Genomic DNA, 12675 nt, shown 5'->3' with positions numbered 1-12675 from the left:
AAAACAAGCATAGAGCCAGGGAGGCAGTTCCTTCCATTGAACCAACTAGTGTACTGATGTAAAGACTGGACACAAGTTTCTGAATTCCACAATACCCTTCTTTCTTCATATTTAGATGTGGAATGAAAAAAGTGTTAAATATTATCATTGACCTGTTGTCTCTGCATGGTAATGTAAGCAAATGATAGGTCCCTGCTCTGAGGTTCCCTGACTGGAAGAGAGGAAGGTGGGGCCACATGACAGTGGGAGAAGGAAGGGGAATAAAAGGGGAATGTTGGCAATCCCAACCCCTTATGTCAGTGCTTTCCAGTGCCAATGGGTGCCAATGGGACGTGTGCTGCATCCTGCAGTTGGGTGTCACTCACAGAGGCCTCCTCAAAGTAAGGGAATGTTTGTTCCCTTACCTCAGAGCTGCATTGCCCTTAAGTCAGTGCTGGAAAGCACTGACAAAAGAGGTTCGGATTGCACCCTGCACGTACTTGTTTTGGGTGGAGCTGAAGACTGGGGTGGGGGGAACTCTTAAGCTTATGTGTAGTCTTTCTCTCTTTCTGAACGACTGCGCAAGTAGCTTCCATAGTGCTGTGTTGTGTTAACACAGCACTATCATGGCTTCACACTGATGCATGCACTGTATTAACTTTAGAGAACTATTTGCCCTTTCTGATGTCCTCCTCTCACATCTATCAGGAATGTCCAGCCTTTGTAGTGGTGTATTGCTGGACATGTGCCTTGAAGGTTGAACTAGCAGCAGTGTGTTCCAGTCTTACAGAGCTGGTAGTTCTTTATTCTAGAAGAGAGCAAGAGAGCAACCGCGCAACATCTTTAGCAGCAGCGCATGTTTTTCTGTGCAAGGGAGGGAGGAGTAGCAGCCCAGGAAACCACAGAAGAATTTTGTAAGCACCTCTCAATCATTAGATCTTTTTTTTTTAATTTTCCAACTTGTATATTTCCTTTCTGCCCTATTATTCTCCCAATTGCCTTGGAGTTACAGGAGTGTAAATATCTGAGAAGGTGGAAGATACAAATACAACATTACGTATTGGGCTGGCCTTGCTGTTATGGGATATGTAGAGTGAAAGAGCTGGGTCTTATCACCTGTTGGTTGGCAACCTTCAGTCTCGAAAGACTATGGTATAAGCCTACAGCACCCCGGTATTCCCAGGCGGTCTCCCATCCAAGTACTAACCAGGCCTGACCCTGCTTAGCTTCCAAGATCAGACAAGATCAGGCATGTGCAGGGTAACAGTTGCTGTTACAATCAATATCACCTGTTCCAGCTCAATTTTCCTCACAACATATGCCTCTTTGCATTCTGTGTTAAAGTGCTGTCTTCTGCCTTCCTTTCTTCCTCCTGCCCCAGAAAATCACAGATAACATCAAGGGGAAGGTGTGCAGCATGGCGGTGTGTGCTGTAGCCTGGCTGGTGGCCCATGTCCGCATGCTGGGCTTGGATGAGCGGGATAAGTCACTACAGATGATTCGGCAATTGACACAACCCCTGTTTGGTGAGAACACCCTGCAGTTCTACAGCGAAAGGTGAGTGATCGCAGTGTAGTCCCTCTGGGTGCAGAGAAGCAGGCCACAAAGAGAAGAATCTAAAACATGGAGCAAAAGCTGCTCTTGTATTGCAGGATATCCTGGCTGTGTTCCCTGTTGCTTCATGGTTTCCTAGTGCATGTTCTGCTCTTTTACACAATTGTGACACTGACATGACAAGTCTTCATTTAGAACACGGTAGCCAGCATGCTAAAAGGCCAAAGACAACTGTAGGTCCAGAAAGACGTTGTGTGCAAAAGGTTTTGAAGATTCATGTGCAATGCAGGGGATTTGCTCAGGGTTTCTACATGTGCTGATTTTATTGCTTCAAATTGTATTGGTGGTGGGTCTTGTAAGAGCCTCTTTCTGCTTCCTTTTGCAAGGGGGTTTTGGGAGCTTGGGGCCATTAACATTATGGCAGCATTCAGATGAGCCTTGACACATAGACAGACTTGGTAATCCGGTCATTTATCCTTCTCTTCTCCACCCCAACCCTGCTTAGAGTGGTGATCATGAGTTCAATTCTTGAGCACATGTGCGCTGATGTCCTTCAGCAGACAGCTGCAACAATCAAGTTCCCATCTACAGGGGTAGACACGATGCCCTACTGGAACCTCCTTCCTGCTAAGAAACCCATCAAGGAAGTGCTCATGGGTGTCTTCTCCAAGGTGCTGGAGAAAGGCTGGGTGGACAGTCGCTCCATCCATGTCTTCGACACTCTTCTGCACATGGGTGGAGTCTACTGGTTCTGCAACAATCTTGTCAAGGTATGGGGTGGGAAGCACTACCCTTTTTCAACAAAACTACAGATATGTTCATCTTGCTATGTTTAACACATGTGGGATGGAAACTAGAACAAGGTTTTCAGCCACTGTAAGTGAAAAAATTGTGGTCTCCTCTTACTTGATACTGTAGTGGGAGCCAACTGCTGGCACCGTTCTTTGGCCAAGAATATGATTTAGAATTGAATAAGTTTGATTATAATATATATCATGCTTTTCCTGCTTTATACTTATTTAATCAGTGCTTGGGAATTATTTTAGCTCCATGTTATGAATGAGGCTGGGACTGAAGTGGGCTGGGTTAGTGGCTTGGCAAAGGCTACTCAGAAAGTTCTCATGGCTGAGTTGCAAATTAAACCACTGACTCCTCGACTAGCGGCCAATGCACTGTGCAAACCGCTGTACCAAAGTGGCCAGGCTTGCATATGTACGCACGCACACAGGTCAGTTTACATAGTTTAGGATCGATTCCTTTGTTAATAATGTGATTTGTGCTTTGTTGAAGGTGAGGGGCTACCACAATTGCATGCATGCAGGCATTTATTTATTTATTTATTTTATCCTGTCTATTGTATATAAAATTCTAGATATCATACAGTTGTGCCCCATACAGTTGTGAATTATTATTAAAGTAATAATTCAACAAAATACTGTCTAAAGCAGCAATTTTCAACCTATTTCATCTCACGGCACACTGACAAGGCATGAAAATTGTCAAGGCACACCATCAGGTTTTTGGCAATTGACAAGGCACGCTAGGCACACACATCCCCCATTGGCCCTACTAATAAATGACTTTCTCCCAAATTCCTGTGGCAAACCTGTGGACCGACAATGTGTCACGGCATAGTGGTTGAAAATGACTGGTCTAAAAAAAAAGGTTTCAAAGGGTAGGGGCAGCAGGGAACAAGGCTACTTATAAAATAGATATTAACATATGCATACATATCTTTAAAAAAGCCTCCAAATATCCAAGAATATACCCATATGGCGTTGTCTTCTATAAGTTATAAATTTAAATGTTGATAGAGTTACAAGTTCCTCCATCCACTGAAGAACAGTTACTCTTTTAGCTATGGTAAGGCACAAAGAATCGGTTTCTGCTATCCTGCAGATAAATTCCACTAGATGAGTAGATAATTCAAAAGAATATAAGTATCTGCAAATAATCAATGTTTGTTCTAATACAGAATTAATACAGCAAATGACCGCCTCCCAAAAGGATTGTACAGGACCGCAACATGTGCCTAGGCACACGTTGGGGGAGTAGGTCTATTTGAACCTTGCACATGGCACTATGATTGTAGCCTCCCAAAGCAGTTAAACCTCAACAATATTAAGCAAGGAACGAATCCTTCTGATTATCCCTCCTCTCTCCTGCATGTCATCACCTAGGAGTTGCTGAAGGAGACGAGGAAAGAGCACGCCATGCGGGCTGTGGAGCTGCTCTACTCCATTTTCTGCCTTGACATGCAACAGCTGACACTCACTCTTCTGGGACACATCCTGCCCAACCTTCTTACAGACGCCTCCAAGTGGCACAGGCTCATGGACCCACCAGGCAAGGCCCTTGCCAAGTAAGAGAGGGTATATCCATGAACCCCAAAAAGTTGAAGTCTGCACCATATAACTGATGACCCCTCTGCATATAGACTATTTTTTAATTCTTGCCTTTACATAATTTATTCTATTTCTGGGAGTCCGTCTCAACAAGGAGGGTTGTGATGTTGTTCTGAACTTTGAACACTGGAAATTAGACCCTGTGCTCATCCCCTCCCTGCAGGTGTCTGAGTTTTCACTAGGTATTTGACTATATCCTAAAGCCATGAGAGCTATGTTCACTCTGATAAGAGCAAAAAGATACATTGAATAGAGATCGTAGGAAAGCGTGCGCAAGAGAGAGAGAGAGGACACAGTAGATTCTGTTAGATACAGGAGTGTAATTGATGAGTAAGATGTGCGACTTTAGTTCGTGGCAGTTTCAGAATAATAAGGCCCCAAAGTTTGTTCTTGCACATTAGCTACAAGATTTTCCTAGCAGTGGGATTAGTCCGGATTGCCCCATGTGCTCTTCAAGACCATGCTCTTACTAGCGCTAAAAGCGATTAGAAGAATTGCTGTTTCACCCACACAATGCATTTAATGCAGCAGAAAAGATCACCATTTCACAACCCACGCTCAACTTTCCAAACTCCTTTCCCTTAGCTCAACTTTCTTCAGAGAGCTGTTTGAGGAGATGCTCTTCTATCTGTTCAGACCCTCTTCTCTCCTTAGTGGGACATCATTGTCTTTGGTACCAGTGACTGTTGGGCTCTGAGTCCAGATCTGGAGTGGAGAATATTGCCTTGAATTCATGGAGATATTCCAGGACTCCTCTCCATTGATGCTATTTTGAGCCTCCTTTTGAGCCTGCATTCTTCTAATACAGCAGTTTCCAAGCAGTGGTCTGTGGACCACAGGTGGTCCACGGGAGCACTGGAGGTGGTCTGTGAGCCAGCTGGGCCCAGCAGTCGGCAGGCAAGCGGAGAGTGTGGACTTTTAGCTTCACCGACCTTGCACGGGATCTCATGTCCACCCTTGACTCATATTGTCCCAAAATCAGGGCAACCCAGCAGCCGTTGGTGATGGCACAATGACATCATCATGCTATCACAACATCCTCCGGTGGCTGCACATTTAGTAGTCCGCAGTAGACCCAAGTCCAGGAGTGGTGGTCCATGGTCACCTGAAGGTAGAGAACCGCTATTGTAATGCAATCTGAGAATGTCAGGGTTTGGGCGGGGGTGTCCAACACCCGGTGAGAGAGAGCAAAGGCGTCCAGTCTACATTGCTTGTCATTCTTTTGGGTTGATGCACCTACTTTCCTTCCTCAATCAGATTGTCGGTGTGGTGTGCCTCCAGTTCCTACTCTTCTCACAACAAGGGGCAGGCATCTGCCTGGCAGCGCAAGAGGCACCGAGAAGATATAGAGGTATTTCTATGCTCCTATGTAAGTGTTCCTCAAGGCTGTTGGGAGAAGGGAAGTGGACCAGATGTATATAAACAATTGGAGTGGGTGAATTTGGAGAGGGGATTTGTTGGGAACAGGAGTGAAAGTCTTGCAGAGAGCGCTCAGTACTTGCTGGTGGCCACTTTGGCTGAGAGGTGTTTTTTTTCAAAGCAACCGGAAATGGTTGATAGTTCTGGCATCCTTAAAATGACAAAAAAGGTAAAACGTGAATGAGACTCTTGAGGTGCTACAAGTTGGGCTGCTGGGACTCATGGCGAAATTGCACCAAAGGGATTTATCTTGTTCTGTATCCATTTATGTAAGAATTTATGGGCCACTTTGCTGGATGAGACCAAAGTCCATCTAGTGTAGCATTCCATTTTTTTTAACAGCCTGTTAGATGCCTCCAGGAGGCTCCCAAGCAGGGCATGAAGAGGGCAGATTTTCCTGTGGTCATCCGTCCCCAGGATCATCTGGTATTAGGGTATATTGCATAGAGGTTCCATTTAACAAGCATGGCCGACAGCCATTGACAGACTGCTTGCATAACACTTTTCCAACTAAATCTGCTCAACAGTTTGTTGAATTCTCACTCAGCCCAGAATTTGGGAGGATAGTTTTGATGCGTGACCTGCACACAGCAAATGTGCCTGTATTTATTTTGCATAAGTTAATAAAGTTATGCAAAATATATGGTGGCTTAAGCTGCAACCTGCTTTGCTTATTGTTTGTCATGTTGGAGGGACCACAATCCCTGCAGCCCTAATCACAGAAATGCTGTCCTATCCTGCTTTGGAGACTTCCCTCAGGAATCCCACTTCTTAAATCATAAGGTGTTGCCAGAACAATGCATTTTGGAAAGTAACAAATTCTAAAATGGCATCGTGTTTGTACAGAATCTCTGACTACGTGCAGCCCCGTATAAGGGTCACTTAAATTTCCCTGTTTGCGTTTCATGAACACCTGCAAGTGTGAGATTTGTGCCTTTGTGTTGCCTTAGTGATTTCTGCTTCTCACTAAACTTGTAAGAGCTGCCAGAGTCCAAGCACCTCATACTTTGACATTTAGAGCCATCCCGAGAAGTGTGCAGGAGGGGTGTGGGCCTGGGGCAGTTCAACCAGTGCCGGGGGGGGGGGAGAAGCTGGCCTTATATATGGCCTTATATATTGGTCATGAAAGCATGAGGCCCAGGGCAACGGCTGCACTTACCCTGTGCAGCTCTTTTTCTGATAGCCTGCATCTGCCCCTGGGCAAACTGCAGGGTCTTTATTTGAACTCCCCCTTCCTGCTCTCTGCTGCCATCACTTAACAATAGCACAAGGGCAGCATGTGTGCCTAGTCCTCGTTCCCACTGGCTTTGTGAGGTTAAGTTGGTGTCTGGGATGTTCTTTTAAAAGCAGGATTTCTCTCTGTTTGCTCTGTTTCTCTCTGCAGTGGTTCAGAATTCTGGGATGTTCTCCAGTCTCTCCACCAGGAGGCAGGCTGTCAGAATCACCTCCCTCTTCCCCCCAGTAATTGGGCTTTCTCTGGCCTCTGCAGAAAATAGATGCAGGCGTGTTTTTCCTGCAATCTTGGACGTTCCCCCTGCCTTTCCAGCCTTATGCCTTTTCTTGTTCTGTTGCCCAGCTCATTTCCATGCAGGGCCCTCATTTTACAAATAGAGGGAGTGATCCTGTCTTTATTTAGCACTTCAGAGTGATTGCATTATACTGCATTATATCGCTAGGGTAGCACTATGGGAAAGGTCAATATCATTAACTGAGGGTGAGGTGGCTGAGTTTGAAGGTGTTTGAACAGCCTTGCCTGAGACCACTTGCCGAGGCTGGCGGAAGCGGGACTTGGACCAGGGACATGTGGTTCGTAACTCCGTCCATGACCCACTGTGCTGTGAGAGCTCTCCTGCAAATCCAGCCCTTTTTTTCTAGCAATTTCTTTGCCTCCTTTTCCCAAGAAGGAAGCAGGAAAACGATGTACATTTTTTAGACTAATCAGACAGTTTGAGTAGGGAGCCTGAGGTAGGGAGCATGCGTTGGACTGCAAACCCACACATGGATGGCAGGATAGGGTCCCAAATCCCTTCCACCTCTTTGGCTTGTGTGGCATGTCTGTCAGGAACCAGCTTGGTTCTTGCTTTCCTTTTGATCCCTCTCCCAGGATTATATCAGCCTATTCCCATTGGACGATACTCAGCCGTCGAAGCTCATGCGCCTGCTTAGCTCCAATGAGGAGGACACCAGCATCCTGTCCAGCCCCAGTAAGTGGAATCACGGTGAGGAAACTTTCATGGAATTTAAGGGGGGAGGGGCAACAGGTGTCCAGGAAGAGACAGTGTCCTCCATAGCTAATTTTTCCCTAGTTCAGACTGAACTGTGCTGCGGATTTGGAAACAAAGCTTATCTCGGGCAAGAGGGAAAGGCACGAGTGTATGTAGCATGCTGAGATTGTGTCCAAATTGACGTATCCAAAAATGTTACGTATTTACCCTCAAAATATCCAGCAGGAGCAAGGTAAGTGCATTGGGTGCCTTGCTCTGCAGCATGTTGACTTAGTAGAAAGTGGTGGAGGTTTACAGTAGAAGCAAGTGTTTAATGGAGCATGGGCAAATGCAAGCAAGAATACTATTGACTGCCACCCCACCCCACCCAGAGAAGGAAGATGGAGTGAGCACCTGTTGTGACGAAAATGCTTAGTGGCACACTACAAACCAGCGATATAAAGGGGTGGGGAACATCAGTGCTCATCACCTGGATTCATGCCCAGTGATTCAGAAATACTTACAGTTTGCATGTCTCCGTCATTGTTCTCCGGACATTTCCACTTATTACCCTTTCTGGTGGTTGCATTTTCTTTTTCCATAACAATGAAATTTGGGGATTTTTCTCCCGCAGACTTTTGCCAAGCTTGCAACCTCTATTTCCTCTTCAGTTGCTATGATGTGCTCATGGATGATTTATAGCAAGTAAGGAAAAATGCATCTCAGGGCTTGATCTGACTGTGAATCAGAGGGAGTGTTGGCATTCCACACTCCTACCCCTCAGATACATCTGATTCCATTTCCAGGGCAATTACAATACAGATTTGTGGAGACAGAAGGCCAACCAGCTCAACCCCTCTGAAGCCCACTGTCAAGGTTGGGCTATCAAACTGTAAGCGTTGGTAGTACAGTAGCAAGCATAGCCAGACTGTGCGTGTTCTATAGTTGTGTATCACACAAGCACAAGTTTGAACCATGAAGAATCTCGGCTCGTTTGTTTTTAAACAAGTTTCTAGTCCTCATGACATGACGTGAAGAGATTTGCAACAGAAGTTCAGTCACTGTTGTTTATTCTTTTCCCCTTTGGATATGAGGAAAAAGACCCCTACCTTGCGTGGGATTTGACCGGTGGTCCACCTAGTTCAGTGCTTGGTGCTCCAATGAGCAGCAGCTCTTGACGGTCTTAGCCAGGAGGTCTTTTCTCACCTCTGCTTATGTGAGAGCTTTTGATTTAGGAGGAGGGACTAAATCTGGACACTTGCACGCAAGGCACCTGGCACCAAATTATGGCCCTTTCTCATGATGGTTGTCATGCAACAATTTTAAATATATTTTTGTTTACAAAGACTTATTTGTTATATATTAAAATGATTATTTGTAACTGTTACTATCTTTACTGTGAATTACCAAAGTACTTTTTCATTTTATACCACCCCTCCTCCAAGGAGCTCAGGGTGGTGTACATGGTTCCTTCCTTCCTTTTGTCCTCAGAACAACTGGTGCGATAGGTTAGGATGAGAAAGGGGGTTGGGCCCAAGATGACCCAGGAAGCTTCATGGCTAACCAAAGATTTGAACTTGGATCTTCTGGGTCTAAGTCCAACACCAGAACTACTATTCCATCCTGGCTGACCAAGGATGAAAGGCTCTCCCAGGTTCCTCAAGCTGACTTTGCCTCACTGCAAGCACCAGAGTTTCAAGAGCGATTTTAACAGCAATTTTCTAACCAGATTGGCCACCTCAAGCTTCCTCCCCAGCAACTTGGTGGGCTGAAGAAATATTTGTAAACTTTCCATGGATCGAGCTAAACCAACTCAACTTGTTGTACTTACACGGTGCAGTTGCATGAGGGACCAAGCGGTGGTTGGCAACCTTCAGTCTCGAAAGACTATGGTATAAGCTTACAGCACCTGGTATTCCCAGCTGGTCTCCCATCCAAGTACTAACCAGGCCTGACTCTGCTTAGGACTAAGCAAAACACTGAAATGGAGAGAGAAAGAGTGATCCAATGAGAAGCAGGTTCATCTTGGATATATGACTGTGCTTTGTGCCAGATGGAAAAGACCAAAGAAGGCAGGCAGAAAAACTAGGGCTGGCCTTGCTTCTACAGCCATGTTGGTGTTAGTAGCAACACTTTGTGTTGTATAAAGCACTTTCATACATTCAAAGCAATTTGCATACATTTCTGTCCAGTAATCCCCCAAATAACCCTGTGAAAGAGTAATATAATGGTGTCCTATCGGCATCACCTGGCAGGACAAAGTTCCAAACAACACAGTCCTGGAACGTGCTGGAATCCCTAGCATGTATTCACTGCTGAAACAGAGACGCCTGCGTTGGCTTGGTCATGTCGTGAGAATGGATGATGGCCGGATCCCAAAGGATCTCCTCTATGGAGAACTCGTGCAAGGAAAGCGCCCTACAGGTAGACCACGGCTGCGATACAAGGACATCTGCAAGAGGGATCTGAAGGCCTTAGGGATGGACCTCAACAAGTGGGAAACCCTGGCCTCTGAGCGGCCCGCTTGGAGGCAGGCTGTGCAGCATGGCCTTTCCCAGTTTGAAGAGACACTTTGCCAACAGTCTGAGGCTAAGAGGCAAAGAAGGAAGGCCCATAGCCAGGGAGACAGACCAGGGACAGACTGCACTTGCTCCCGGTGTGGAAGGGATTGTCACTCCCGGATTGGCCTTTTCAGCCACACTAGACGCTGTGCCAGAACCACCTTTCAGAGTGCGATACCATAGTCTTTCGAGACTGAAGGTTGCCAATACAAAATTGCAGATAAGTCCCCAAGGCTGAGAAGAGAGGCTTGTGGGTGGCCTTTCTAGTGAGTTTGAGGCAGAAGTGAGCCTTGAATTGAGAACTTCCAGGAACTAAAAATTTATCCACTTAAATGCTGGACTACCCCAGCATGATCCCGTTTGGTACTAATTTAGAATTTCTGGCTCCATACACTGAACTTCAGTGAGAATATTTGCCCCTTTCCAAAGAAAAGCAGCGTGAACTATACAATACAAAGGCAAAGTTGGTCATAACTACAGCACTTTCCCCAAGTTCCTGTACTTCTGATGGTGGGGCAGAGCAAAGACAGAGGTGGTTGCCTCAACCAGAGAGCAGGCATGACCTGGAATTCTTTATGGCGGTCAGGGGACATTATCTGTTTCACTCTAGTCTGTAGGAGGCTTTCTTCAGCTGTGTAACTGATCTCTCTGCTTTTTCATTCTTTGGCCAGGTGGTGGCACACTAGGCTGAACCACTGAATTGGCTCACCCAACCCCAAATCCCTACACCAGTGCTCATTTCTTGAGCTGGCTAATAAACACTATGCATTTCATCCCAGCGATCTCTCTCCAAGCTTCCTTGGTGCAGCTGGGCTTTTGTCCTGGTGACGCTGCTGTCCTCCACCGCACCACTTCACACGGTCCGCCTGTTCGGAATATCACTGGAAATAATTGGTGATGACAATTATTTCTGGGTTGGGAGGCCAGATGCAATGCAACAAAGACCAGTAAGAGGTTCGGGATGAATGGAAGGACTTTTTTTGAGTGCAGAAAAGCAAGCCTGCCAAGGCGAGCCTCCTACTGCTGTTTGTTGTGTCGTGTTCCTGGTCTTGCTTCCATGCGGTGGATGTCTAGGGGTCCAATGACTTGCACCAGAGACCACCTCAAGTACCACTGCTGGTACCCATACCACTGGTTGAGAAATACTGGTCTAGGGAACTGCTGTGACAGTCCGAGGGTGGTGCTGGTGACAGTCTGAGGGTGGAACCAACAGCAGGTGAGAAAGTAAGTAAGTGACTGGGTGGGAGAGGAGTCTTTGTTTTGCCCCGGTTGTACAGTCTTAGGCAAAGCCGGTCTCCCTGCCTCTGCAATACAACGTTAGCCTACCTTTACAGAGCTGATCTAAAGATTATGGAAATGATATACACAGGGTGCTTTGAACACTTGAAATTTGCTATATACATACTAAATGTTCCTGTTTGACTATAGACTAACATTGTGAAATGTAAAGTCGTAACCCATATAATGACATTTATATTATTAGCATTGGCAAGGCAAAATTCAGTGTGTTTCCTCTGCCTGCTGTACCAGGTCCCTCAAGTGCCCCCCCCATGGCAAAGGAGGAGGACGATCTAGCTGAGAGGCATTTTCCAGCTGGGACTCAGGGCGTTGGCCTCCCAGAGTGAGTTACTGGTCACTAAACCAGAATATTTTCTCTTTCTCCAGCAGACCGCACTATGAGCAGTTCGCTATCTGCTTCACAGCTGCACACAGTCAGCATGAGAGACCCCCTCAACAGAGTCCTTGGTAAGCCTCTTCCTTTCTTTCCAAACTGTGGAGAGTGTTCTAGAACCTGGTCAGTGGCCTGCCGGACTTGGCTGACTCCTGGCGAGCCTTGGCCTCAATTATGCAAGGGCTTGTTTTGCTTATGGGTCAAGCGGGGTTCAGCCAGGGGACTGCCATTCTGTCATCACAAGTCACTGAAACTCTTGAGCTGCTTCTTATGTAAAAAGACTGGGGGCTTTTGGATGTATTTGATTGTGGCCTCCCTTGGGGTTAAGAGGCAATGCTTAGTCCTTCTCCTTTCTACTTCCCAGCCAATCTGTTCCTGCTGATTTCGTCCATCTTGGGAGCCAAGACCGCTGGACCGCACACCCAGTTTGTCCAGTGGTTCATGGAGGAGTGTGTGGACTGTTTGGAGCAGGGGAGCAGGGGCACCATCCTGCAGTTTATGCCCTTCACCATGGTGAGCTCTTCTTGTTGATTTGTAGGCTTCTTTTAGGGCCCGGCTTTTCCTTCAGAGATCCTTGAGGGGCAGAGGTCTTTCTTAGCATTTTGTACATTTGTAGCCCCCTCTGATGTGACCTTAGGAAATCTTTTCCACTTGTAGCTCGATGCACTGCTGCAGTCTTAGCCACATGCTGGCGCCACCTGTACTACTCTCCCCTGGGAGGGGTCACTTTACAGAGAGAGGCAATCTCTTAATTTTGGCACTTTTTTTGAATCTTACCTTTAAGATGATTGAACTCAATTGGGCTTTTGCATTCATGCTAAACACACAGCGGTGGCAAAAGTGCTGACTTTCCCCACTTCTGAATCCACGTGCTTCATGTC

The 12675-nt window shown here is 46.3% G+C and overlaps 1 protein-coding gene across 4 annotated transcripts in view; it reads left to right on the top strand.

The window, feature by feature from the left end:
- Positions 1–12675, top strand: part of MED24 (mediator complex subunit 24) — a 64438-nt gene that overhangs the window by 46756 nt on the left and 5007 nt on the right. For 2 of the 4 annotated variants that reach the window (XM_066627770.1, XM_066627771.1), the window contains exons 19-25: positions 1361–1536; positions 2039–2303; positions 3714–3895; positions 5196–5289; positions 7462–7576; positions 11788–11868; positions 12159–12307. In XM_066627770.1, coding sequence (XP_066483867.1) covers positions 1361–1536; positions 2039–2303; positions 3714–3895; positions 5196–5289; positions 7462–7576; positions 11788–11868; positions 12159–12307 — 1062 coding nt within the window. The remainder of the gene's footprint in view (positions 1–1360; positions 1537–2038; positions 2304–3713; positions 3896–5195; positions 5290–7461; positions 7577–11787; positions 11869–12158; positions 12308–12675) is intronic. The other 2 variants (XM_066627773.1, XM_066627772.1) reach the window with 2 other exon arrangements.

This window comes from Tiliqua scincoides, chromosome 5 (genome assembly GCF_035046505.1).
Source record: "Tiliqua scincoides isolate rTilSci1 chromosome 5, rTilSci1.hap2, whole genome shotgun sequence".
Classification (NCBI taxonomy): domain Eukaryota; kingdom Metazoa; phylum Chordata; class Lepidosauria; order Squamata; family Scincidae; genus Tiliqua; species Tiliqua scincoides.
Note: the sequence above shows the minus strand (reverse complement) of the source record. Positions and strands in the feature narration are given on the sequence as shown.